Source organism: Glycine max, chromosome 3 (assembly GCF_000004515.6).
Source record: "Glycine max cultivar Williams 82 chromosome 3, Glycine_max_v4.0, whole genome shotgun sequence".
NCBI lineage: Eukaryota > Viridiplantae > Streptophyta > Magnoliopsida > Fabales > Fabaceae > Glycine > Glycine max.
The window spans coordinates 44,351,533-44,379,475 of NC_016090.4; the positions used below are offsets into that span (position 1 = coordinate 44,351,533).

Below are 27,943 nucleotides of genomic sequence, written 5' to 3' on the forward strand. Positions count from 1 at the left end.
CGTAGATTACAAATCCCGTTTGAATATAGGTTCGTGGGATGGAGACAGGTTACTTCCTTCGGGCCCGGAAGAGGAGTCCGTATCACTATCATGGTTTTTGAGCCAACAAGTCTCGTATTCACCTAAGTCCTCAAGATTAGAGGTTGAGCCATGTTGGTTGCCTGGTGGGTCATTATTGTGACAAATTATGGCAAATAACTCCACAAATGGTAGTGATGGATTGTTGTCAAAAATGTTGAACATTTGTCGAATATCAGCATCATCTCGCAGAATAAAAGATGTGTACATATAACGTTGTCCTGACTCAAATATAGGGCACCGAAAATGGAGATGTTGGATATGTTGTTCTGGGTCAATGTTTAGTTTTTGGTGAACAAGTTCAAGCAATTGTGTAAAGGTTATGACCTTGTCGACCATGAAAGTTTTTGTGTTGTTACTAACGAAGGTGGTGCCCTCATTAGTATTGCAAATTTGGCCGTCGTAGTAAACACAAACATATGCAGTTAGGTGACACATTGTGGTAGGGATTGAGATGAAAATTTGAAATTGTTACGAATGTCTTTAGCTGTAGTGGTATTTATAGAATTTGGTTATAATTGAGTGAGTCACTAGTTAACTGTGCATTTAGATAAACGGGTAAATGAACACTTAAGCATATTTACAAGGGTCCATAATGTGCAAATTGCTGAGTGAAAACAACAACTGAGTGGAAAAAACTGAGTTGTCCACGTCATGTCAGTTTTACTGGTGCGACATTAATTTTTTTAGAGATGTGTGAAAATTGTCGAGTGTTGTCAATTTCAACTGTGATTTATCCTGGTAATTGATGGAGCAGAAGTCCATTATAATTATCAGAGTGAAAAAAATTGAGTTGTCCACGTCATGTCTGTTTTAATAGTGCGACATTTATTTTTTTAGAGACGTGTGTAAATTGCTGAGTGTTGTCAATTTTAACTGTGATTTATCTCTGGTAATTGATGAAGTATAAGTCCATTATAATTAGCAGAGTGAAAAAAATTTGAGTAGTGCATGTCATGTCAGTTTTACTGGTGAGATATTTATTTTTTTAGAGACCTATAGAAATTGTCAAGTGTTGTCAATTTCGACTGTGATTTATCCCTGATAATTGATGCAGCAGAAGTCCATTATATTTCAGAGTAAAAAAAATTGATTTGTGAAAATTGCAGTGTGTCACGATATTTTTTTTTGAAGTTTTTGACGTTATTACCATGGAAAAAGTGTTCAAATCATAGTTTTTTTGATTTTGTACTTGTATTTTGAGGTGCTAGTCGATGGAATTGGTGCACGAAATAATTTTTTTTGGATTCTTTGACGTTCAAACTATAGAAAAAATGAGTCACAAACATCATTAATGTGTTGGACATAATTTTAAAAAAATGCAGAACATGGGCTCTTAAACATAGTTGCAAGGGTCCAAATCATAGTTTTTTTGATTTTGTACTTGTATTTTGAGGTGCTAGTCGATGGAACTGGTGCACGAAATAATTGTTTTTGGATTCTCTGACGTTCAAACTATAGAATAAATGAGGCACACACATCATTAATGTGTTGAACATAATTTTAAAGAAATGCAGAACATGGGCTCTTAAGCATAGTTGTAAGGGTCCAAATCATAGTTTTTTTGATTTTGTACTTGTATTTTGAGGTGCTAGTCGATGGAACTGGTGCACGAAATAATTTTTTTTGGATTCTTTGACTTTCAAACTATAAAAAAAATGAGTCACAAACATCATTAATGTGTTGGACATAATTTTTAAAAAAATGCAGAACATGGGCTCTTAAACATAGTTGCAAGGGTCCAAATCATAGTTTTTTTGATTTTGTACTTGTATTTTGAGGTGCTAGTCGATGGAACTGGTGCACGAAATAATTTTTTTTGGATTCTCTGACGTTCAAACTATAGAAAAAATGAGGCACACACATCATTAATGTGTTGGACATAATTTTAAAGAAATGCAGAACATTGGCTCTTAAGCATAGTTGTAAGGATCCAAATCATAGTTTTTTTGATTTTGTACTTGTATTTTGAGGTGCTAGTCGATGGAACTGGTGCACGAAATAATTTTTTTTGGATTCTTTGACGTTCAAACTATAGAAAAAATGAGTCACAAACATTATTAATGTGTTGGACATAATTTTAAAAAAATGCAGAACATGGGCTCTTAAACATAGTTGCAAGGGTCCAAATCATAGTTTTTTTTTATTTTGTACTTGTATTTTGAGGTGTTAGTCGATGGAACTGGTGCACTAAATAATTTTTTTTGGATTCTCTGACGTTCAATGACCAAGACGATGACCAGTCCCACAAGGTGGTGGACGCCGATTACGTCGAGGATTTCTTCTTTCCAGTATGACTGGTTCTTCCACGTCATGATCATGTTGTTGTTCTATGTTAGTATTTTCAATGTTGGTTGTTGCAGCTGAAGAACTTTCACCTTGTTCTCCTAACGAATGCGGTGCATCGAACTGTTGTAAAGTAGCTAGATATGATGCCGCTGAATTTGGTGTATTGAAATCGACGCCAAATAAATCGGTCATCCATTCACGAATGCGGTGCATCGAACTGTTCACTCACATGTGTACACTAAATTACTCACATGCACTTAATGTTCTACCTAACTCTCCTACCTAACCGTCGTAACTAACTTTGCTGCCTAACCCTCCCATCTAACCTTCCGATCTAACTATCTTACCTAACCTTCCAATCTAACACTCTCACCTAACCCTCCCATCTAACCCTCGTAACTAACTCTCCCACCTAACCTTCCAATCTAACTCTCCCATCTAACCTTCCAATCTAACACTCCCACCTAACCCTCGTAACTAACTCTCCCAACCTAACCTTCCAATCTAACTCTCCCACCTAACATTACAATCTAACTCTGGTACTAAACTTTCTCAGCCTATATATAATATCACCATTTGACAACAACATATCACACACAACAATTTTCTCACAAAACAAAACTCGATTTGTAACTCTCACACCATTTCCACTCATATCCCATAAGCACCACCATGGCTCCACCTAAAGAAATTCCGACCCTCATTTACCACAGTGGTCACATTGTAGACGATCCAGTTCAAGGATCGATGTACCAATGTACGACCCCAATATTTTTTTACGCCAGTCGTTCTATTACGTTTACACAATTCATTCAAAAAATTAACAATCGTCTTTCTACTCGAGCAACTGAACAAGTTGCTCAATTGTTATTTCGTGTCCCTATTTCAATTCATCTCGGTCAGACAAGTTTTATTTCGGCTCAACTATTCGACAATGATGATCTTAGAGGCGCGATGGAAACAATTATCCAGAATCCACAATTGAATTCTGCCGAATTCTATGCTGTTACTGAGCTTATTTCTCAACCACAACCATCGTCTCCACAACCCTCATGTCCACAACTACAACTACCGCCTCCACAACAGTTACCGTACAACAACATTGACCTCAATAATCCAGTATCTTCATACAACAACCTTGAATCACAAGACCCCTTTGACATTTATACTTCATACACACAAATATTATCCGAGAATGATTCCTTTTTTCATGGCCAACAAACCTCCTTTGACCAACAAAACCATCCTTCATCCCCCTTTACGCCACCTTCACAACTACCACAAACGCAAACATCAAACCGAGATGAACATCCCATTGCTAACGAAGATCCTATTATACGATTTCATCATGAAAACATGGATGATTTTACTGAGGATGAGGATCAACAATTCTTTGATCACATCAATCAGCAAAGCGATGACCAAAGTGATGACCAAACCGATGACGAGGGTGTTGGCAGACCAACGACACCTCCGTCACCTCCGTTGCAATATCAGCAACCTAGGTGTCCAGTAGACTTGAATTTTGACCACCTACCACACTATATTGATCGACCCCATTTTGTTCATCAGCAACACAATGTACAACCATCAGTCGGTGTACTCGAGGTTGGCATGACCTTCGATGACAAATCACAATGTATTCGAGCAATCAAAGAATACAACATCAGAAATCATTTTGATTGCAGAACAATTTACTCTGACCAAAGAAGGCTACACTTCGTATGCAAGTTACATGAAAATGGTTGTACATGGAGCTTGGGCGCATGCAATTCAAAGAGGCATAACAAATGGATTATCAAGAGTATCAGAGGTCATCACACTTGTCTCGTGCCGATGCTTACACAAGATCATCGCCAACTCGACAAACACGTCATAGCACAGATCATCCAACCAATTGTCAAAACAAACCCAACTGTCTCCATCAAGACATTGATTGCAGAGATTAAAACGTTCATGAATTATACCCCATCCTACAAGAAGACATGGTTAGCAAAGCAAAAAGCATTGGAGATGATTCATGGAAACTGGGAAGAATCATATGCCAAACTGCCAAAACTTTTCGGAGCTTTGCAATCTTGTGTTCCCGGGACTGTGGTCGCTGCTCAAACAGAATCCTTGTATGAGGGGGGAGAAATAGTACCGGGCAAAAGATTGTTTAAACGTGTCTTTTGGTCATTTGGTCCATGCATTAATGGTTTTGCATATTGCAAACCCATTGTACAAGTAGACGGTACATGGCTTTACGGAAAGTATACTGGCACACTGTTGATAGCTACCGCACAAGATGGAGCTAACCATATCTTCCCGATTGCCTATGCCATTGTAGAAGGGGAGACAACTTCAGCTTGGGGGTTTTTTCTAAAGAATTTGAGAAGACATGTTACTCCGCAAATTAACATTTCTCTTATTTCAGACCGACACCCCTCAATTATAAGTGCCTACAACAACCCAAGTAACTTATGGGTCCAGGACACATCCCATTTCTTTTGCCTGCGCCACATTGCACAAAACTTTCTTCGTGGTAACTCAAACTGCAAACATTTAAAGAAACCACTTATGTTGGCTGGTGAGAATCTATTTTATTTATTCGTTATAATTTTCTTTCAATCAAATTTTATAACATAATACATTGATTAAATATTTACAGGGTACGCATACACAGAGAAGATGCACTGGCGACATCTTGGGAATATTCGTGCGAATAAGCCAAGTGCAGCTGAATGGCTTGATCAATTACCCAAACAAAAATGGGTACAATGCTTTGATGAGGGGAAGCGTTGGGGACATATGACTACCAATTTGTCGGAGTCTGTTAATTCCATGTTCAAAAACACAAGACATTTGCCGGTGTCATCATTGGTTGAGGAGACCTATTTCAAGACCGCACAACTCTTTGCTAATAGAGGTCGACAAACTCAGGCAATGATCAACTCCGGCTCACAGTATTCTGAAGTCGTCTTCGATGCAATCAATAGTGGTCAACAAGAATCTAATACACACATTGTAAATGAATTCGACAGACACAATCACACTTTTATTATAACCGAGACTCAATCCCCACTTGAAACACCCAGACCACCTGGAAGGTTTAGAGTAATGTTACAATCCTAAAAGTGTGATTGTGGTGAATTTCAGGCTAAACATTTACCGTGTTCTCACGTCATGGCTGCCTGTAAATCTGTCAATGTTGATCCCATGACCTATGTGCCGATGATATTCACTTTACAACACATTTTGCACATCTACGACAACTCCTTTGGTTTATTGTCACACGAATCAATGTGGCAAGAATATGAAGGAGATCAGTGGGGTCCTGATCCAAGGAGAAAGAGGACTGTAAAGGGTCGTCCCGTTTCAACTCGCATTCCTACTAAGATGGACGAAGACGAAAATGAACGAGCAAGTAGAAAAAAATGTGGACTTTGCCGGCAACATGGTCATAGCAGAAATAATTGTCCTAATGTATCCTCATCTTAGTTTTTCCTTAGACAAATGTCATTGTTTAAATATTTTATTGATGACGTAGTATAATGTTCTTATATAAATAAATTGTTAAAAGCTTTAGTTTTATCATTTTTAATTAAATCTAAAAACATAAACAAACTAATTATATTTAGTAAAATAGTTAAATTAAAAATTTTAAAATTCAAATTATTATACAAAATAAATATTTACTAAAATAAATATATTATTATACAAAATTTAAATTTTAAAACATATATTCACCAAAAAATATCTTAAATAATTTAAATAATATAACAAAAACACTTAAATTTAATAATATCATTTTCTTAATAACAAAATTAAATTATAAAATAATATTACATAAATTAATTTAATAAATAACTAATTTTCAAATTATTTAAAAATAATTTTATATAATATAAAATTTAATTTTAATAATATAAAAACTTTTTTATAAAAAAAAAAAGAAGAAGAAGAACGGAAGTCGGGGTGTGAGAACCCGACTTCCCTGAAGTTTGCCCAAACAGGTGTACTTTGGGAATAAATACCCAAAGTAGTGTATTTTGGGAAAAGAATAGAGAGAGAGTGTGTACTTTGGTAAAAAAAATCCTGCAAGTCCACGCATACTATGAGTTTTCCCAGTAACGGTGTTTCTCTCGATCAACTATTTCGACCATTTCCTCTCTCGATGCTCTCTTCCGACGTTGGTTAAACATCTTCAAGTGCCTCCTCTGCCTCTGCCCGAAACAAGGGAGTGTTTTCGCACATGTACTTCTCACTGTCAAGGTAGTTTCACACTTGTAACTTTTCATATTCTTTCTTTTTGTTTCGGCTTCTTTACATATTCTATGAAAATAATAATTTTTATTCATAAGAAACAATTCTTTATATAAGAAATTCATAGTCTGTTAAAGAAATCAAATTTGTCATGTCACTATGCTTCAACACCGAAAAATTTACAAGAGACCATTTCTTAACCTAAAAAATCATGGAAACACCTCCGATTAGAGATGCTCTTAATCAACATCTTAGGTGAAATGGGATCCACAATTACACTGAGGCCACGTCAATGTTCACTCCACATGGCAACTCCTTTACCCCACATTATTTTCTTTTTTAATCACTATTAATTACGTATGCTTTATTTTTTGTGGGGTCCATAAAATCCATTGCGTGTCTAGCATCCATTATGTTTCTCTACGGTGGGACATGTGTCAGCATTAGCTTGATGGGGTGCCCTAATAGAGCCACGTGGTGATTAGTGTACCACGTTGGACCAACAGTGGCTCGGCGCATAGGCGTTTTTTCTGGTTTGGTTATAGTTGGTCTAAAAGCGAGACACGCTCAAATATAATTAGTTCGTCATCGTACACTTAACCCATTTTTTTAGGATAATGAAGTGAAATATAACATTAATCTATTCTTCTGTAAAAAAAAAAAAAATTAGGATAATGTTTATGAACTTTTCGCCCCAACCGACCATTAAAATATTTGGATATCTATGGTTTGGTTTTTGTGCTAAAAATAAAAAGTCTACCATTTTTTCGGTTTTCCTCTTGTGAGTTTAGATGGTATGGTTAAGTTGGACCAACAGGATAACTATAATTGGCTTCGTAAAATTTACTGGTTAGAAGGCAAAAGAATTTGACTAACCGGACATATGCGTTTGGGAATATTCCGTTGTCTTCATGATTTTTAATTACTTTCTATTTCTTTCTCATACACAAGCAATCAATAATACATTCCCAGAAGTTTCGTGGAGTTTTCTTCTTTTATTTCCTTTGTTTTTGGGAGCTTTACGGCCCCACTTGTACTTTTCCATGATCTTGGAGTGATTTAGGGTAATTAAAACAATATTTTCTTTGTTCTCTTTATAATATGATTACTTTGCTTTGGTCATGATCCGTGATGTAATGACTGAAATCTAATTTACGTATAAAAAATTAAAACAAATTAAATCAATTTTACATATGATAATAAACTTTCTACATGTAAACATTCATTAGTTGATAAGATGAATATTAAAAATTCATATTAATGTCTATTAATTTGACATAAATAATTCAACACTTTAATTCATTGATAAGATGAATATTTAAAGTTGTTGGTTTCAAACTTGAATAATAATCGATGAGTGATTTTCTTATTGGTGTCGTGGTTGACTTAAGAAATGAATTATATTTCTTGATTGAATTTCTAGTTATCTCCAAAAACTTCCTAGTAGTCGCGAACTGAAATTCGACCAAGAGAGTAGGGTTAAATTCAAGACTAAAAAGTCTTTTGACAGCTTTTAGGAACTTTTTTACTGACAAATTTCTATATATTCAAAAAAAAAATAATTTCAAAAACACAAACACTTATATCTTCTATCCAAACCTATCTTTAGTTATACTATTCGTATGGAATTAAAATTAAAGAAAGTGTTATAATGACCAAAAACCGGAACGAAAGTGATAAATAAAATTGTAAATGAAGTATAGTACTGGAAAATGCCTCTAGCTGCTCCATGTTCGAATCTTCAGCACATGGTTGGGCTTGGTTCAAATTTGGGTCGTTTTGGGGCTCACTTGCATTGGGCCCATGTCACGCCGGCGATTCATGCGGCGGTGAGAGTGGCATGCGATGGCCGTGAAAGGCGATGTCGTTGTTGTGGGCGCGACGGAGGGGAAGAATTGCACGGTGGTGAAGACGGAATAACGGAAAGGTTAGTGGATGGGTAGCGGATTCGCGATTTGATTTTCGCGGTGGTAGTTCAGAGAGGGTTTGTCTATAGTGACGTGGCGCGCCGGTGGCTCACTAACTACAGACTAGGTCCTCTTTTTTTCCCTCAATTTCGTGCCTTTCAATTCTCTTCCTTTTGCTAATGGAATAGTTCTCTTACACCAACAATCCTGGTTTTGCCAAATTTTGTTACTTTTGCATGATGGGTGTTTGTTAACATTGTTTTGTTGTGAAAGTTTCAATCTTTTTTGGTTTTGGGTTGGTGGGTTCTGGAGGTTTGGTATCATGTGGTGGGGGTGTGTTAAGCTACTTTGGATTTATGGGGTTTTACAGTGAATTTTGTTGTTTTATTTTAATTTTTATGGTTTTAGGTTGATGGGGTTTTGCAACTTTGGTGTCACCTGGTGAGGGAAATTGAGATGAAGCATGATAAGTTGATTTCGTTTCAAGAGGTTGCACGGTAAAATTTCAGACAAAATTGGGATGGTAGAAGATGAGGGAGAAAGAATGAGAAGGGAGAAGAGGAGGAGGACGACAAAATAAAAATATGCTTTTTAGCTTCCAATACTCTTATTTCATAAAGGACCAAAGTAAAAGATAAATGATTAAATTAAAAAAAAAAAAAACTAAATAGATCATTTAATTTTTTTTTAAAATAAAATAAAAGGGAGGATACCAAGATAATGTAAGTTAAATATTTCTCAAGAATGAAGCATAATTTACGCAAAAAAAAACTTTAATTTGAATATGACGAAATACTAGATGGCTGAAATGGCTTTTTTAAGGTGACAGAAGCAGCAAGTAGCAGCCCGTGGTATACTTGCAAAGCTTGAGCTTAAGATAATTTTTGGTAAATATGAGTGTTTTATGAGATAGGTTAGATCTTCAGATTCTACTTATAAATGAATTTGCCAATTATATGTAGTAGTGGAGTGTGTATAATCAATAATGAACAGAGTGGCTGAGGATTGTGGATAGTATGGGGCAACGATGCATTGCAGATGGATGCGTTCCTTAATTAAGCAACCGTTCAAATGTGGAATTTTATTATTTAATTTGTTTGAATCCACTGCCCATTTTCCATCATAGCATAATGAATAGAAGACAAAACCAATATCCATTATTTTTTGTTGAAAAAAATACTGAACGAAAAGCTCATGAATATTTCACGACTTCATAATGTAGCAAATCCGAACAGCTTTTCTAAATACAAGTGAAATACTTAAAATTGAAATAGAAAAGTTTATACGCTAACAAGACTCTTGCCAAGAATTATGTCATCTGTTGAGAAATCAGCCTCTTTCCGATATGTTCCTCTACCAAAGTCCAGGTTGTACGAGTCTGCTAGACCCTCTACAAGTCCAAATTCAGGTTCCAATCCAAGCACGCTCTTTGCTTTCTCAACTGATGCAAAGAAATGCTGCACAATAATGAAAATTAAATATCATTATTTCGCCAATGTAAAAAGAACTCGCCACTCAGTTTTTACTTTTGTTAATATGTTTCTACTTTCAGTATATCATTAGACTATATAATTATGTCAATTTTTAATAAACTATACAAGTTACAAACACTTTTCATATTGTATCTGATTTGTGTGGTTGTTTTTATCACCTGGTCACGGAATGGAAATGATTTCTTTTTCCCAAAATCAAAATCTTTAGGGTTGTAGTGAATGATCTCTGGCTCTGGGAACCCACCAGCCTGGAAAATGCCAAAATAAACAAAAATTACAATACATGTATCAAATTTAATTGCTTGACATATTAAGGCATTTTCCTTCTGCTTTCTATTGGTCACCTTAAATATGACATGGCATGAATGACTTACCTTAGCACATGCTCTTGCTAATCCATCAAATGTGACATACTTATCTCCCGAGATGTTGAATACTTCCTTGCTGGCCTTCTCATTACCAAGAACCTGGATAAAAGCTTTTGCCAAATCCTGTCACAATTGAACAATATTTTAGCCAAAAATCACAAAATTCAATAAATTTACTTACTGTCTTATCAATTCCATTTATAGGAAATCATTTATTAATCTTCAAAAGCTTCCAAAAAGGCAAGCAATTAAAATTTCTTGCTGATTAATAAGTAACAGCAAGAAGAAAGGTAGCTTTGAATCAAATATTTCTGCATCTAAGTCCTCAAATTACAAGATGCATGGAACATGATAGATTAGTAGGCATGAATATATACATTGATACATAACTCTGGTAGAAAAATGAATATGATCCGGCTAAAGAAGAGTAACATTGCAAATTTCATACCTTAACATGACCAAGTTGGGTTATCTGTATTCCTGAGCCGGGGATAGGAATTGGGCGTCCCGCTTTCAATCTATGGAAGAACCACTCTTCAACAGGGTTGTAGTTCAAGGGTCCATAGATGTAGACTGGCCTTATAGATGTCCAATTAACACCCCTTGCTTGTAGCAAACTCTCTGTCTCAAGCTTTCCCTTGTGTCTGCTCTTAGGATCAACTGCATCAGTCTATCACCAAGAAGCAGGAAGTTAAAAGAAAAGGGAAGTTAGTTAATTATATAGGAAAGTGATAAAATTTTAGAAAGGACATATTCATGTGCATAAAATTAAGTTTGAACGGTGCACCCTTCCCTTCAGTGCAACTATCTAAAGGCTTAAATAAGACACTCCTATCACAATATTATGTTTAATGACTTAAATCATACTACTCAGCCCAAGGGAAATCTCTTGCAAGCACCATAGAGTAATTTTGTGAAATTTTTTTACAAAAGTGGCATAACTCTGAAATCACAGGAAAATAGGCCTGATAAAATGTAAACTGACCTCTGCGTGAGGTAATAGATCAGATTTGAGATAGACACCGGCAGAAGAGCAGTAAATAAACCTGACATTGGGAAAATTATAAACAAGATGAAGATTAAAGGCATACTACAAAATATTACCAGAGACTTTTTCTTTGTATGTTATTAAAATTGTATAATTTAAGTATTTGTGAAGCTAAGATGTTCCATATTTTATGTTTCAGAAGTCTTCCCTTTTTAAATGAAAGATTTAATCTATAATCTTTTTTTTTTTTTATTAAAACATCAATCGTCATACAGTTTCTGACTAATCTTACCCTTGCTACCATTGACTATAATTCCTCTTTGACTTTGAAAACAAAAGCCAATTCAATTTTACATTGATCTTCATCTATACGCCTAAAGTCTAAGCCATCATATCTAATTAATAGCGAATTCCAACATCTACATATCAAAGCAAATGAAGGGTAGGACATAACAGTTGATAGGTTCATCTAGATTTCAAGTACTATCATGTTGAACCAAGAATTAGAGAACTTTATAAATTATCCCTGTTACAAATGATTTTCTAAATTGAATGTTAATTATAATAAATGAGAACTGTGTGATGATTTTTTAAAATGTAATCAAATTCATTCTTAACTTCAACTGACTATATAACTCATTAATGAATTGAACAATGACAATTTGCTTGTATTTTTTAGCTGATTATTAAATATATCAAAGACAGATTTGGCAGCTTACTGCTCCAGATTAGGCAGAGCATCCAGTATGGGTTCAACTTCATCTGCCTCGCGTCCTGAAACATATGCCCAAATAATTTATTTGAATCTGAAGAGAGATATGTTATGAAAAATCATGATTGAACCCGAAGAGTAACATGTATTATGAAATTATTGGTGAAAAATAAGCACAGAAGGTGTGAGCAAGTAGGAATTTGCACACCATTTATGTCATAAACAACATCAAATCCCTCTGCTGAGAGACTGGATTTTACAAAGTCGAAGTCCTTCCTGTCTCCTTTCAAATGCAAGATCTGGGAAATTAAAAATACTACACTAAGTAAATGTTCCGGGTATAAGAGTAACAAAGATGAAAAGCCATGCATTCACATCATGGATTGCAAGAAGGTTAGTCCAATTTTTAGTTGTTCACATTTACAATTAGCATACCTTGGAAGAAAAATCAGCATAATCACTGTCTGATTCACCTGGCAACTGTTGAGTGACAGGCGCTTTACCTCTTGTGAATAAAGTCACCTGCCAAATTCATATGTTTTATCATCAAAATTTTGAAACTATATAAAATATCCAAACATAGGTATAAAAGATTTTTTAAAATATCATTCCTAAGAAAAATATTCTTGGAGGAATGAAAAATCATTCCCCAGAACAAACACAGGCGTACCAGAGTTAGTGTGAAATAGGTAAGTCATACCTGGTGACCCTCTTTGACAAGGAGCCTAGACAAAAACACACCAATAAACCTGGTGCCTCCCATTATTAGGATTTTCTTGGTGCTCGATGCGGAGACGTAGAAAGACCCTTTTGGATGGCATTGCTTTCTCTTGAACTGTACCCAAAATAAGCATGTTAGGAGTTAGGCACGAATATATGATCTTCATTTATCAATTATCACTTGGATGCATAATTTTTTGTTGTTAACTAAGTTTGTGAAGCATATAGTTCAATTCAATTCAATTCATTTAACTGAACAGGACAAAGGCAAATACAAGAATTGTTCAAGTGAGATTACCAACCAAGTACTAGTAATAAATACATGAACATAGAATGTTGTTCACCATCTACTGCTAAATGAATGAAATGAGAGTGATGATGATGATGAGGACCTGAAGTTGAGTTTGAAGTCTGGTTCCACTGAAGTCAGAAAGAGAGGAAGCTAAGGTAGAGAAAGATAGTTGGTTCTGTTGGAGTGCCACCACTCTTGCCATGTTTCGTTTCCACACAGTGCAGTGTTGCTCTGTGTGTGTGGACTTTAATGAGTATGGTATGGGGCTGAAATTTGAAGTGGCTTTTCTTTCCCTCACCCAACTAAACTAACTAACTCCCCACCTCTTCTTTGCTTATGATAAGAAAACGACCCACCTCCATCCACAGCCTCTCATTTCCCTCCCTCTCTAACATTCATTCATTTTTATTTTTTTTTGTTTATTAATCCATTCATTCTTTTATAAGATAAAATTCCACCACTTATACTATTGCTCACCTCTACTCATGTGACGTGAATGTAACTGGAAACACTTGTGCCTATGCAAGAAAATTTTTCTGATTGAGATTCCTAGCCAAGAACAACACAAACCAAAGACAAGACCAAATCATAATAAATTAGTCATTAGTACAATAGCTTTCGGGTCTGGTAAGTGAAAAACAGACTAAACATTTATAGGTGGGCCCGGCCCATATATAATGATATCAAGAAAAATATAAATCGGGCCTTGCTATATATACTTTCCTTTTTACTCTTCGCACTGTCTGTTCTTTTGACGAAAAAATCCCTCACAAAATGAATCTTTTTTTCTTTTTAAAAAAATATTAAGGGAAAGTCATTTTTGTCAAAAAAAAAATTAAAGCGGACATGCCTCATAAAAATGGGCTAGCAATATGCATGGCCCATTTCGTTGGTTTGTTCGTATTATTGTTCCCTTTGTTTAGATTGTTAATTCATCAAATTGTACTCTGTACGTGAAAACTATGACAATCCAAATACTTGCTTCTTTCATGTTCTCTTCAAGGTTCAGTTTAATTTATTGCACTGTTTGAATATCTCGTATCATTCTCTATTTGCCAATTCTTTATTCTTATAAGTAACGTTTTTCAGTTTTTGTGTCTGGCAGGCTGCGGCTTTGTCATTTTACATTCTCTCCGCCCTCTTTATTGATAACTTTGTCATCATTTTTGTGATGACTGTCCTTCTTGCCGCTCTTGATTTTTGGTTAGTGAAGAATGCGAGTGGGAGAATTTTAGTTGGTTTGAGGTGGTGGAATTAAATCAATGATCTGGGTGAGAGTGTTTGGAAATTTGAGTGTCTTGATCAGCAGGTGTGAATTGCTTCTTTTGCTCAGTTGCAACTTGCATGTTGTTATCTTACTTTTTAAATAATCAATTATTAACTCTCTGTCTTGTAATGTCTCTTCTGAGTTGCATAAGATTGCAATCCAAATGCTATGAAGGTACTTGCATCTTACATATGTTGTTTGTTTTTCCTCCAGTCATTCGCCCGGATGAACAAGAAAGATTCATGGCTTTTCTGGTGAACGCTTTACCTTACAGTAAGAAAACATCGATTGGTTACACATTAGAGCATGTGATGGCATTCCAGTTTTTTCTTAATATCCTTTGAATATGCATGATATTTTTCGGAAAATCAAAAGAGGGGGGAGGGGGAGGTAGGACATAGAATCATTGGGTTCTGCCATTGCTTACATTTTGTATAACCCCTCACCAAAAAGTACGGTCTCTGGTAAATAATTTTTTTTGTGTATTCTTTTATAGGCAGTTGCATGGACTATGCTGGCAATATTCTCACTCATAAGGCTTCAAGCTGATTACCTCCTAGTTGTTGGAGTTTGTTTGACCCTCAGTATTGCAAATATTGTTGGTTTTACCAAATGCCAAATAGGTACTTTAGTTTGTTGATGGTCTTGAAATCATATCTTCTGAAATTGCTAATAATATTGGTTTAAGGTGGGGTCTATTGCTGGAAATAAAGAGATACTGAAGTTTTCAGCTCCAAGTGAGGACTTGCTCACTCTAATTTACCACCATTCTCCCAACATAAATTAATTCATTATATTATTAACATACAAATAATATGTCATCTTCAAGAGTTGAAATCGGAGCAAATTATCTGATAGCATCGGTTTCTCATATGGGGATTCTATGCAATACGTGTTTAGAGTTCATTGTTCATTGTGATGGGCGATATTAGGCCTCAACTCTTGTGGTTGGGTCACGATATCCAGGTCAAAGCAGTAGATGCCACTATACCTTTGTAGGATATTATGATTATTGATGCATTTTAAACTGCATTCTTGTATTTGTTGCTTTCAAATTACAACCTGTAAATTGGGGTTTTTTGGGTTAACAGGGTTATTATAAGACCATAAATATGCTCTCAGTCTATATTGATCCCTAATCAAAGATATTCTTGTCATTTTCATTGTTAACCTAGTAGAAATGGTTGTACACTTGCACTGACAATGGTTACATAAAAAGGAAAATTGTTTGGCCTGATTATGCAAATGTGAAAAGGGAAGACTAAAGGAATACCTCGCATTTTTTTTTTTTGTGGGGATAAACTTTGGGTTCTGTATTTATTTTCATCTGTTACATCCTCTGCATCGCACACCATGAAAACATTTCATTTCAATTGATGTGGCCATGTGCATATGCATGAAACATACACGCCTTGGGAGTTCCTCTAAGCCTAGTTTCATCTCACATCCTGGATTTAAATGAACTGTCCCCAATTCATATCCCCTTCCTAGTTCCCCCAATAGAAAAATGGCATACGTAGTTAAATGAAAGAGTTGCATTCTCTCTCCTGTTTGTCTGAGGTATCATTTTTCTTTTAACAGAACAAGGGGGACATACACGAGACCAGTTGGTTTTATGTTCTACACAAATTTTCCTTTTTGTCTGGCAATCTTTTGTATTTATTCAATGGACAAACATCATGCAATGGATAACGCTGCTTAGTTATTTTCAGATACGAAGAAGCCGATTCAACAATTTGCCTCTCAAACAATTGCCTCACAGGTCTCATCTACATTCAGTGTTGTCTGAGGAATCTACTACTTCTACATCAGCTGGAGAAGAAAACACTACAAAGGATATACCTATCCTACATACGTAGAAAGTCTTGAGAAAGTTTTTATTTCATGAGATATATGGATTAAGCGAACTCCCTATTCTAGTATTTCTCCAAGGAAAAGTCTATTAGACTAGTTAGAGTAAGAGGCGAGGAGAGGTAGCCCTCGCCCAGTTCTTCAATCAACTAGGTGGCCAGAGTATGAGGCACCACCGCACTACATTCAAAATTTTGTACCTTACAAAGTAATGGCTTGAGTAAGACTATTATTCTCAAATTACACGGTACAATACTTACTTTGTTAAGTGTAAATCATGCTTTTTCTTTGTTACTTTTGTTAAGATTGAAGGTTTAAGAAATCACACTATCCTGTTTCTGTATCCACTCTACCATTTTGCATATGTTTACTGCTTACGAGCTGCTTATACTATGATACTGATACGTGGAAATGGTGGATAACGATTGGCTCATTGACCAATATATATGTAAAACTAATAATCAAACGATTTCGACAATTAGTTTACTTGAAGCAGAAACAATGTTCGTATTCATCTTGAGGAGGAGATTAGATAACTCGTCCTTTTTCTCCAAAATCCATTTTCAAACAATGATTCATTAAATTCACTAAAAACATGCACACGAGTTCATGATATTTCTTAATCCTTACGTGCATAGAGGGAAAAATACTCCTACTAGTGTATATTAAACCCTTGTGCATGTGTACAAAAAATCCTTCAACTCGGAGTCAACATGAACAATATGCTGAATTCAGGGAGTAAAGAGTTTCAAAACATATGTACATAACCAATATTTCGAGAGAATTTCTTAAACCACATTCGGAATAGCTATTTAATTTTTTTCTGTTCATGATTCGGTTGCCTGGTTGCTACCCCTTTGAAATTATAGGGAAAAAAATGTAAGATATTCTCTGTTATGCTTAGAGTTTAAGTTCTTGTTGGAAAATCAATTCTTCCACTTTTAAATAAAAATATATTTATAATTAGAATTAATTTAAAAATATCTCAATTACATTGAATGATTTAAAATTAATTTTTTTTATCAAATCAGAGCAAATATATTTTTATTAGAGAAAAAAGATTATGACAGGAAAAAAAAAATTACACGGCATCAAATATATGATAAGTTTATTATTTTTTGAAATAATTATCTTAAATAATTTAAATACGTCGGTGCATATTATAAGAAAAAATATATATTGTATTATTATAATTATGTATAATTTGTTTTATTAAACTTTCACTTGTTTTTGGATGGGCAATGATCAGTGGTGTCTCAAGGACGAGGAAACTAAGGTAGCTTGTATCGAGCTTTGTGAATTGATGATTTGATGGAAATGGAAATTCCTTGATGACATACTTTCCCAAACCTTATTAGCTAACTATTCTATTCAATTATTAATATCATCACTTTCTCCCTTCCCTTCCCTTCTTTCTCAGCTTTGATTTAGAGAGACAAAGAGAGCGAAAGATGTTGCAGTGCATTTTTCTTCTGTCAGATTCCGGGTAAGATTCACGCATTCCCTTACTCTGTCTAGGTTATTCAATTTTCAAATGAATTTCATCCCAATTTACTCAACTTGCGATTCAATTCCCAATTTCCAATTTGAATTTTCATTGACTCTGAAAATTGGATTCCTCAGAGAGGTAATGCTAGAGAAACAGCTTAGTGGGCACCGCGTAGATCGCTCCATATGTGCCTGGTTCTGGGACCAAGCCATTTCTCAACCTGATTCCTTCAAGGTTTTCATTTTCATCCCTAAAAATTTCATTTTTCTCTACCTTTTACTTTTATTCACCTTATTCTATTCTCTGTGTATAGCAACAACCAGTTATTGCTTCTCCTACCCATTATCTATTCCAAGTTTTTCGCGAGGGAATCACCTTTTTGGCCTGCACTCAAGTCGAAATGCCGCCATTGATGGCCATTGAGGTATGTATGCTCCCAGTTATAATTGCAACTCATACACCAACGCTACTGTGTTTGTTTGTTTTTTTAACCATCTGATTTTTAGTTCCTTTGTAGGGTAGCTGATGTTCTCAATGATTATCTTGGGGGGTTGAATGAAGACTTGATCAAAGACAACTTTATCATTGTATATGAGGTATTAAGAGTTGCTAAAGTGTTGTTTTGAGTTTTTGCCCCCATTGATTTGTTGTTTAGAGGCAAAGTTTAACTGTGTTGTTTTTGTATTGTAGCTGCTGGATGAGATGATAGACAATGGCTTCCCTCTAACTACGGAACCTAATATCCTGCAAGAGATGATAGCTCCACCGAATATTGTTAGCAAAGTCTTGAGTGTTGTGACTGGCAGCAGCTCCAATGTGAGTGACACCCTTCCAGGTGCTACTGCGTCTCTTGTTCCCTGGAGAACGGCAGACACAAAGTATGCCAACAATGAAGTTTATGTAGATCTTGTTGAAGAAATGGATGCAACAATAAACAGGTCTATCTGCTCCAATTGTTGTCTTTCACTTCTTAACATTGATAATTTTATGGGTGATTTGTTTATCTTTTTTTTATTATGGTCCTATTGATTAGTTATTTTGGCAAACTTGGAAAGTTAAAGACTTCAAACTTTGAATCTAAGACTACATGCAAAAGAAATAATTATGCCTTGTACTTGTTTACCTTTAAAGAATAAATTATTACTATAATTCATTAATGTTGAAAACTTATTGGTGGGATAGGCTACTGCAACTTAGTAGTGTAGTTTTCTTTTTCTCCCCTCATCTGGGTTGGCACTTACTCAATCTTCTTTTACCGGATTAGAGTTCATTGTTTCATTGCTTAACTTGCAAACTGAATATTCCTTGAAATTATACTATGACAGAATGAATAAGCATTTGAGGTTGTAGCTCTGCAAAGCTTGAAATCTTATACAGACAGATGCACTTGTGTGGGAACACACACCACATATTACATTTCCGATAAAACATTTTAGGCAAAGCTGCTAGATTAAATCATTCATTATGCTTAATGAATAGCTAGTTATCTGGCAGAGAAATGATCAAAGGGCAGTGGATAACTCAAATTGATATACTTTTTAAAATTATCTGATCTCCATTTCTAACAAATAAAGGAGTGGATGAAACAGAGATCTTTCGATCCTTTTTCATCCTTTTATTCCCTCTCCATTTACCTCCTTAGCCTTTTGCAAGCTTTGTGAACAGGATATTACTGATTCCTGGAAGCTTGAACTTGTGGAACTTTATATGGCTGAACTTTTTCAATGATCTTGAAACTCCTGCATAGTAGTTGGTATCTTCTGCACGATTTCTTTCAGCTTCTTTTATACTCACTGCTAAAAAATTCTTTTGATTCAGGGATGGAGTTCTGGTGAAATGTGAGATCAATGGTGAGGTTCAAGTGAATTCCCATATCACAGGTCTTCCTGATTTGACTCTTTCATTTGCAAATCCTTCAATCCTTGATGATGTGAGGTTCCATCCCTGTGTTAGATATCGGCCCTGGGAATCCAATCAAATTCTTTCATTCGTGCCTCCTGATGGACGATTTAAGCTTATGAGTTACAGGTGCAGTGTTCAGCTTTTTGTTGATGTCTGAATTAGGATTTGAAACCTTCATTTGAGAAGTCAGTTTATATAAAGATATAATTGTGTGTTGAGTTTTATTCAATAGTATTCCCAATTTTTTATTTCACTAAAAGTTCGAACGTTTCACTTTTTTTTTTATTCAGAGTTGGAAAATTGAAGAACACCCCAATATATGTTAAGCCACAATTCACTTCAGATGGTGGAAGATGCCGTGTTAGTGTATTGGTTGGCATAAGAAATGATCCTGGAAAGACAATTGATAATGTTACTGTGCAGTTTCAACTTCCTTCTTGCATCTTATCAGCTGATCTGAGTTCAAATTATGGAATAGTAAACATCCTTGCTAACAAGGTATCTAATAAGCACCAATATCTCTTTTTCTTTTCCTTTTTATCTACTGTAGAAACCAGGAAGTCTAAATAGTCAGATCTTCTTTGTACTGCTTTTGCGATGTAATGTGAAGTGTTTTTTTGTTTCTATCAGATATGCTCTTGGTCCATTGGTCGGATCCCAAAGGATAAGGCCCCTTCAATGTCGGGAACATTGGTGCTGGAGACTGGATTGGAGCGTCTTCATGTCTTTCCCACATTTCAAGTGGGTTTTAGGATTATGGGTGTTGCCCTCTCTGGTCTGCAAATAGATAAACTAGATCTAAAGACCGTACCTTACCGTTTTTATAAAGGTTTTCGAGCTCTTACTCGGGCAGGGGAATTTGAAGTCAGGTCATAATTTTGTATTTACCATTGAGTGATCTAAGACTTGTAATGATTCTGGACATGAAATTTTGTTGCATGTACCCGGCTAGTTTCATTGTAAAGAGTTGATAGTGTTCTCTTCAGATTTCAAATTATTTTATTTTTAGTAGTGAAATTTGTCTCGGCTATTTCTGGATTTATGAGAGAATCGCACGAGTTGTATTTTGAATCTGATTTCTTTCATTAACGGTTGATATTGTTGAGAATGAATTGTCGTTTTTTAATGATGAGTGATCCCCACTGCTTTATTTTATCCAAAAATCTACTTTGCATGTAGGCTAGATTTTAGTTATGAAGCATTATCATTGGAGTATCTAATACAAAATGGAATTTATGGTACAGAAAACTCAGTTCCATATGGATGAAAGATCAGATGAATAATTATTTTTGTGCACAATGTCAATGTTTGTTGCGTATGAAGCACATGAATAAGGGAGACACAATAGATAGTCAAATGAAAAGTTGAACAACAAACATTATTATCATCATATGTCAATCTTGTATGAGCTGATGTCAATTAAAACTATAAGCTTGTTGGTTATATTTTCTTATTTTATTTTACTAGAGTCAAAATATTCATAGATTTTGCATTATTTTAACGATTCTTATTTTAGATGTGGCTTAAAACTCGATGAGACATGACACAATAGCTCACATGAACAGTTAACAGTCATGTTAAAATTAATTTAACAAGCAGACTCACATAAATAGGAAAGTGAGAACAATAATGTAACAAATGATATGATAGTATGGCCAAAATTTAGCCAAAGAAGAAAAAAATTCAATCAAGTAAAAAAGAAAAAGATTAGAGAAAGAGATCATCAGAATAAAGAAGAAATAAGATTAAAATTCAAAGACCGTGGAATATCTTCATGTATCCAACACTCTAGTTCTAAGCGGCAATCTTGTTCACTCGAAACGAATCCATGATTCGACGAAGATCATTTTCCTCCTCTGAAAACACATTTTCTGGCACCTGCAATCTCAACTCATACAATTGGTTGTTTTCAACCCCAAGAACAGATAGGTACCTCCGATCCCATTCCAGACGTACCACTCGGGCTTCTGGCATAACAGCAAGCTCGTTGTTATTGGCATATGACTTTATGTTTACCTAGCAACACAGAAACAACAAATTCAATCAATCAATTACGTAATTTTGCAATCAGGAGTGAGAAGGTATATGATTTACGAATGCCTTCAAGATGCATTACTTATCCAGAGTGATTTGGTAAGCAAAATTTTTTTATGTACTACATTTATAATTGTATCAAGTTATGGCAATCCAACCTCAACTTGAACAGTTTCATCTTGCAATACATGCCATGATCATCATTGTGACTAAAGAAAAACTCATGCAATTGATTATTTGAATGTAATTGTTAACCAACCTCAACTTGATAGTATAACCTGCCATCATCAGCTACTCTTGAAGACGTGGAAAGAATATTTGATTCACGTCTAACGCCGAGTCTAGTAGACATAAACTCAGTCAGATACTGTTTGAGCACTTTCTTTCCAGCTTCTTGGGGTGGACCCAAGTCTTCAACACTCTTGTACTGGGAAGATGAAGGTGAAGAAATTTCAAGAGATAGATTTTCATCAAGAACAAAAGGGTCCCTGAAGAATATGTCGGCCCCGGCACCTCGGACTTGAATCCAACTCCCCGGGTACTGGAATGAATAACCATCAAATGCGTCTATGTATTCGCGGAACACAGGAGACTGTTGAGCCAATGCTAAACCAGCCTCCGAGAGAAAGTAACTCGATAAGATCAAGGACAATGCTTTCCTCCTTGGAACTGCAAAAGCTTTAGCCTGATTATATATTAGCAGAGATAGAATCAAAGCCAAGTTGTAGAAGGACCATGCCAAGATAGTAAAAAAGAAAAGGTTGATGCATGGTGGACTAAGATTCTATGGAACATACAAGTTACAAGCACACAAAATTATTAGAGTTAGTGCGTGTCTGGTAACCCCTTTGAGTCAACCGTAAACTTACTCTTTGTAGCTGAATTGGAAATAGCATTCCAAACACACTATTTTTCTAGCTAGTTCGTCTTATATCCCTCTTCCATCATGCTTACAATTAGAGCAACAGCAGTAGAAAGCCAACAAATAATTTCGTTTTAATAAGCATTGTTTTCATTCCTCTGGTATTGTGCAACCAAAATACTAATCTTAGTTGGAAGCTAAGCCAGGAAATCAACAACAAAATACCAGAATTCCCAAGGGGTTTTAATTACAATGTAAAATTCCACAGCAATCATCAATTAAGATAAGGAAGAAACAAGCTTAAAGAGTGAAAATTGAGTAGAAATGGATTACCGATTGGGGTGTGAGGGAAAGGGAGCAGCGAGGGGAATGGAAGGAGTGAGTGTGATTGGGCAACCGAAACGGCGTCGTCTGGGTAGTGGGTCGAAGCAGAAAACCCGGCATTATAATTGCATTAGCCATTGCAAAAGACAAGACAAGAAAAGAGAAGAGATCGCTCAACTCAACTGTAACACCACACAGCCACTTCAGTTCTATCCTCCCAGTCCTGTTAGATTCTCTCCCTCATTCTCTCTCCTTTTCTTAATAACAAAAATAATATTATTTCAAACTATTATTTAGTTTAATAATTTTCTATGGGAAATAAATTTCATAAATTTAATCTTCATCATACAATATCTAATTGTTGTGTAAATATTATTTAAACTTAAAATTGAAATATATTTTGTGCGGTTAAATATCAAATACTCTCGGATTAACGTGAAATTTCACTAGTAATAACATGTGCATAACATAAATCTCCAATCCTTTTTAACAGAACACAAATCTTCAAAATGCACATGTTATTACTTATCAAGAATAATAATAATCTTCTAGACCAGGACTTTTCCACCGAGAGGGGAGATGGAAGTCATAAGACTCAACAAAGAAGAAATTGTTGATGTAAAAAGCAATTTCAAAAACTAATTAACTAAATTAAAAATAGAAATAAAAAGGTTAATTTTGTATAAATAGTCTTTTCACTTACTATGTAAAAAAAATATTACTGTTTTAGACTATTATTTAATTATAATTGTCACATACGTTTATTAGTTTTTATAATAATTATCTAAAAGTTCTAATTTGCATGTATTTTGATTGGCTTTAAAAAAATTACACTGAATACAGTACATAGAGATAAAAACATTTTGCAAAAATAATACTGTACATACGAATTAGTTTTATTAAAAAATTCTTGTATCGGTGGAGTGGTAGAATATTAACTAAACCTGATTTAATATATTTTCTTAAAACTTCCTCATTTGCTTAATTTTTAACAAGAAATAAAAAAATCTTTAAATAAGATTTTGATTATAATAAGTTAATCCAAATGCACTTAAAATTGCCCGAAACGACGGAACTTCCCCAAATCTAGCAAAAATGCACAGCTTTACACTGGTTACAAAATAAATACCACTGCAAATTACAAACCCCAATGTTCGGGTTAAAAATCTAACAATATCTTGTAATCTAAATTTTGTAAGCAACTAATAGATCCACTCGCAGATATTTAGCCTTAAAAATCTAAAATAAAATTGTTTGCTAAAAGGGGATACAAAAGCAATATTTAACAATGGGGAATTCTGTGGTGAGAAATATCTTTGTCTCCCAAGGTAGCATTTTTCCTTTTGTATACATAATAAAAAGGCCACCTTCACATCCTATTTTACCCACATGAATGATATTCACCACCATTCTTCTTTTTCCAATTTTAAGACGTCGTTTTCTTCAACATCTCTTTTGTCATTATTAATTACACCGTTACTTTGATAGAACACTTTCAAACTCCATATCAAACACTTGCACGTACATTGCCGTTGTTTTGGTATGATCGCTGTCAACCTTATTTGCAACTGCACCATGAAACCATCCCCTAAGATTCTCATCGGTTACAAGAATTCATCGTTTCTTGCAAGATGTCACCATACTCTTGCCATGTCTATGTCTAACTACTCTAACTCTTGTGACATCAATATTTATCGCAACACCATGCAGTGTCCTTTTCACATGCGCGAATTCGGACGCATAATGCATGGTAACCACCAAGTTTTTGGGTTACCCTCTTCGAGTTTTGGCCAATCAAGGTCCCTTAGTTTAAGCTCAACAAAACGGGATGCCTCTTCCATTGCCGGAGTTGACTTAAACTTCAAGGCTCGTGACTTCTCCGGCTCGGTCGGGACACGCGTGGATGACAACAATGGTGAAATGGCCTACGTTAAGGGTGGCATGAATGTGAAGCCAATAGTGGTGGAAAGTGTTGAGGAAGAGTCTCGGTTAGAAGTTGGCGAGGAAGACGAGAACAAGGAGAACTCGGGTGGCGTAAAGAATGCAGATGAGGCTGAGAACGTACAAGAGGAAACAGAAGCGGAGAAAGAGGCATGGAGGTTATTGCAGGAGGCACTTGTGACGTATTGTGACTCCCCCGTGGGGACAGTGGCAGCAAATGATTCGGATAGCGAGCAACCTTTGAATTATGATCAGGTTTTCATTCGGGATTTTATCCCTTCGGCTCTTGCTTTCTTGCTCAAGGGAGAAAAGGACATTGTCAAGAACTTTCTCCTTCACACCTTGCAACTCCAGGTAATATATCATAGCATGTTTGGTTTGCATCCCAAATGTGGCTTTTCATGTTTACTAAGAAGCTAGTAGTTATAGCTTTCACATATCTTTGATTTGATTTTTTTACTTTTCAACGAATTTGCAGACACACAAGGGTCTTGTTTATTATTTTGGGATGATGCATTTCATGAAGATAAAGTTGCTTGTTCTTGTTATTGGTCATGGATTTATATCACAAATTATCTTGGCTCAATTTAATTAAACAAATAAACCACTAATTTCATCCCCCAAGTATTAGCCCATAGCCTAAGTAATCTCCCAAGTATTGAATATTCATCGGTTTAGTCCCTAAGTTGATATATTTTAGTAAAGTTTAAGAACCAATTTAAAGGATTTTTTAATATTTTGGGAACAGCTTAACATAATATCTTATACTCGAAGGATTACTTATATAGTTCTTTTACTTTAGGGACTACTTCGGAGAGAGAATAATACTTCAAGGATAAACTGATGATTTATTCTTAATTAAACTGTAAATAAATGTGATACTGTTACTTATTTGTCATTATGTCATGCTTACTTTCTCTTTATTGCTGTTTAATATCTTGCATCCTTCACCCTGTTCAATTGCAAGAGTTGGGAGAAAACAGTGGACTGCTATAGCCCAGGACAGGGCTTGATGCCTGCTAGTTTCAAAGTTAAAACATTGAAACTTGATCATGAAAAAACAGAAGTTTTAGATCCTGATTTTGGGGAGTCAGCTATTGGTCGTGTTGCTCCTGTAGATTCAGGTTAGTATTTTGCTGTTCTTTACGATGTGCCTGTAAAAGGGTAATTATTTGGGAGATTGCTTGTGCATTGCAAACAATAGTCATTTCCTAGAATATTACTGTTTGAGTAATATCACAAAAGAAGTTGGTGTGTTTGGTTTTCTGATAGGATTGTGGTGGATCATGCTGCTGCGGGCTTATGGGAAGATTACTGGGGACTACGGCTTGCAAGAAAGGTTGGATGTTCAAACAGGCTTAAGAATGATCCTTAACTTGTGTTTAACGGATGGCTTCGATATGTTTCCTTCCCTGTTAGTTACTGATGGATCTTGCATGATAGACAGGAGGATGGGTATTCATGGCCACCCCCTTGAGATTCAAGTGAGTGTAAATAAGCAATGTTAGCATTCTTGTGTTTTATATTAGGTGCTATAAGGATTTGGAATTCATGCATTCTTGTTTTACTTCAATCAGTTGCAATTTTCCTAGTCTATTATACGCATTCCTACTTTTGTTTATATACTCAACATTAATGTATCTATGTTGAACTTGAAATGGGTAACTCTGGATTCAGGTGGTGTGATTTTAGAATTCTGTCTCTATTTCTTTTAACTTAGAAACTCTCATTTTGGTTGAGCTTATATGTGGTAAACTTTTACTTTGTAGGCTTTATTTTACTCAGCTCTTCGCTCGGCCCGTGAGATGGTTACTGAAGATGAAAACTCCAAAAATCTGGTTGGAGAAATTAACAACAGACTCAGTGCACTATCATTCCACATTAGAGAATACTATTGGTTGGATATGCGAAAGATAAATGAGATATACAGGTACAAAACAGAAGAGTACTCATTGGATGCCACAAACAAGTTCAACATCTATCCAGATCAAATCCCTACGTGGCTAATGGATTGGATTCCAGAGGAAGGAGGATATCTGTTAGGGAATCTGCAGCCAGCTCACATGGATTTCAGGTTTTTCATGCTAGGAAATCTTTGGTCTATTGTTTCCTCTTTGGGCACCCCAAGACAGAATAATGCTATTTTGAATCTGATAGATGCAAAATGGGGTGATCTCGTGGGGGAAATGCCTCTTAAGATATGTTATCCTGCTTTGGAGCATCATGAATGGCGAATAATTACGGGCTGCGACCCAAAGAATACGTATAAACTTTTCCCTTGATGGTATTTCTTTCGGTTGTTTTGCATGTCTCTTGAGTTTTTTTCTTTAAAAAAAACTATATTGTCTGTACTCACCATTGCTTCTATGGTGTACATGTTTAACTCTTTTAACTAAAATCCCATTCTTAATTTGTGCAGCCCTTGGTCATATCACAATGGTGGGTCTTGGCCAACCCTTCTGTGGCAGGTAAATATTTTTCCTTTGTGTTTTGATCTTCGCAACTAAACTTTGCTTGAATATTGATGTGTTTCCTCCTAATGAATGCATCATTGTCTTCTTCAGTTCACACTTGCATGCATGAAAATGGAGAGAACTGAACTAGCAGAGAAAGCAATTGCCTTGGCTGAGAAAAGGCTGCCACGTGATTCATGGCCAGAATATTATGACACACGCTCAGCAAGATTTGTTGGCAAACAAGCCCGGCTTTATCAAACTTGGACTTTAGCTGGTTTCCTTGCATCTAAGATGCTTTTGAAGAATCCTAAACTGGCTTCCTTGTTATGCTGGGATGAGGATTTGGAGATTCTTGAGACATGTGTTTGTTTACTTCATAAGAGTGGCAGGATCAAATGCTCCCGTGATGTTGCTAAGTCTCAGATTCTCGTGTGATCAGAGAGAGAGGCTCTTCTGTACAGTAGTCAAGGGTTTAGGGTATGGTATGAGTTTTTGATAGGAAGCAGCAAAAATCACATTGGAAAAACAATATCTTCCATATTGTTTGTGACTATGATAAATAAAGCTTTCCTGTTGTGAATATGCAAACATGTATATATATATTGAATTTCTCATTATAGAAAGCTCCTCGGCAGCATTTTTTTTCCTTGCTTACTGTTTATTCTTTTATTACTTGCTCTTTATTATTAGCTTTTGTATAAAATGAAACCTTAGAACATGTGGTT

At 35.4% G+C, this 27,943-nt stretch overlaps 5 protein-coding genes, 1 long non-coding RNA gene and 1 pseudogene across 8 annotated transcripts; 5 read left to right on the top strand and 2 right to left on the bottom strand.

Annotated features, from left to right (window-relative positions):
* The first annotated feature begins 4,747 nt into the window (after positions 1-4,747).
* Positions 4,748-5,700, top strand: LOC100526884 (uncharacterized). Its single transcript, NM_001248557.2, has 2 exons — positions 4,748-4,936; positions 5,018-5,700. Exons 1-2 carry the CDS (start codon positions 4,927-4,929, stop codon positions 5,479-5,481), a joined length of 474 nt encoding a protein of 157 aa, NP_001235486.1. The 5' UTR covers positions 4,748-4,926; the 3' UTR covers positions 5,482-5,700.
* A 2,272-nt stretch (positions 5,701-7,972) lies between these two features.
* Positions 7,973-9,123, top strand: LOC106798112 (uncharacterized). The gene is made up of 2 exons (XR_001387602.3): positions 7,973-8,646; positions 8,928-9,123. It is a non-coding gene; the product is annotated as an uncharacterized lncRNA (long non-coding RNA).
* Positions 9,124-9,654: 531 nt separating this feature from the next.
* LOC100791076 (uncharacterized) lies at positions 9,655-13,511 on the bottom strand. 2 transcript variants are annotated; one of them, NM_001255089.3, is made up of 10 exons: positions 13,193-13,349; positions 12,781-12,915; positions 12,516-12,602; positions 12,289-12,379; positions 12,088-12,142; positions 11,366-11,426; positions 10,829-11,050; positions 10,387-10,503; positions 10,171-10,260; positions 9,655-9,976 (listed from the first exon to the last, which is right to left on the bottom strand). In NM_001255089.3, exons 1-10 carry the CDS (start codon positions 13,292-13,294, stop codon positions 9,800-9,802), a joined length of 1,137 nt encoding a protein of 378 aa, NP_001242018.2. In that variant the 5' UTR covers positions 13,295-13,349; the 3' UTR covers positions 9,655-9,799. The 2 variants fall into 2 exon arrangements, with proteins under 2 accessions (NP_001242018.2, XP_040869733.1); XM_041013799.1 differs by having other exon boundaries at positions 9,700-9,976; positions 10,171-10,503; positions 13,193-13,511.
* A 521-nt stretch (positions 13,512-14,032) lies between these two features.
* On the top strand, positions 14,033-16,528 carry LOC100812143 (Golgi apparatus membrane protein-like protein ECHIDNA; annotated as a pseudogene).
* Positions 16,529-17,418: 890 nt separating this feature from the next.
* Positions 17,419-20,672, top strand: LOC100791605 (AP-3 complex subunit mu). Of its 2 annotated transcripts, none has more exons than XM_006577145.3 (9): positions 17,419-17,486; positions 17,631-17,696; positions 17,834-17,933; positions 18,013-18,123; positions 18,206-18,295; positions 18,390-18,637; positions 19,518-19,727; positions 19,892-20,099; positions 20,232-20,672. In XM_006577145.3, the coding sequence occupies exons 1-9, from the start codon at positions 17,452-17,454 to the stop codon at positions 20,475-20,477; spliced, it is 1,314 nt and encodes a 437-aa protein (XP_006577208.1). In that variant the 5' UTR covers positions 17,419-17,451; the 3' UTR covers positions 20,478-20,672. The 2 variants fall into 2 exon arrangements, with proteins under 2 accessions (XP_006577208.1, XP_003521657.2); XM_003521609.4 differs by having other exon boundaries at positions 17,436-17,489.
* A 512-nt stretch (positions 20,673-21,184) lies between these two features.
* Positions 21,185-23,093, bottom strand: LOC100792664 (psbP domain-containing protein 1, chloroplastic). Its single transcript, XM_003521611.5, has 3 exons — positions 22,831-23,093; positions 21,895-22,320; positions 21,185-21,617 (listed from the first exon to the last, which is right to left on the bottom strand). The coding sequence occupies exons 1-3, from the start codon at positions 22,957-22,959 to the stop codon at positions 21,396-21,398; spliced, it is 777 nt and encodes a 258-aa protein (XP_003521659.1). The 5' UTR covers positions 22,960-23,093; the 3' UTR covers positions 21,185-21,395.
* Positions 23,094-24,231: 1,138 nt separating this feature from the next.
* LOC100812691 (alkaline/neutral invertase A, mitochondrial) lies at positions 24,232-27,941 on the top strand. Its single transcript, XM_003520741.3, has 6 exons — positions 24,232-25,116; positions 25,730-25,886; positions 26,035-26,246; positions 26,532-27,025; positions 27,182-27,230; positions 27,327-27,941. The coding sequence occupies exons 1-6, from the start codon at positions 24,364-24,366 to the stop codon at positions 27,651-27,653; spliced, it is 1,992 nt and encodes a 663-aa protein (XP_003520789.2). The 5' UTR covers positions 24,232-24,363; the 3' UTR covers positions 27,654-27,941.
* Positions 27,942-27,943: the final 2 nt, after the last annotated feature.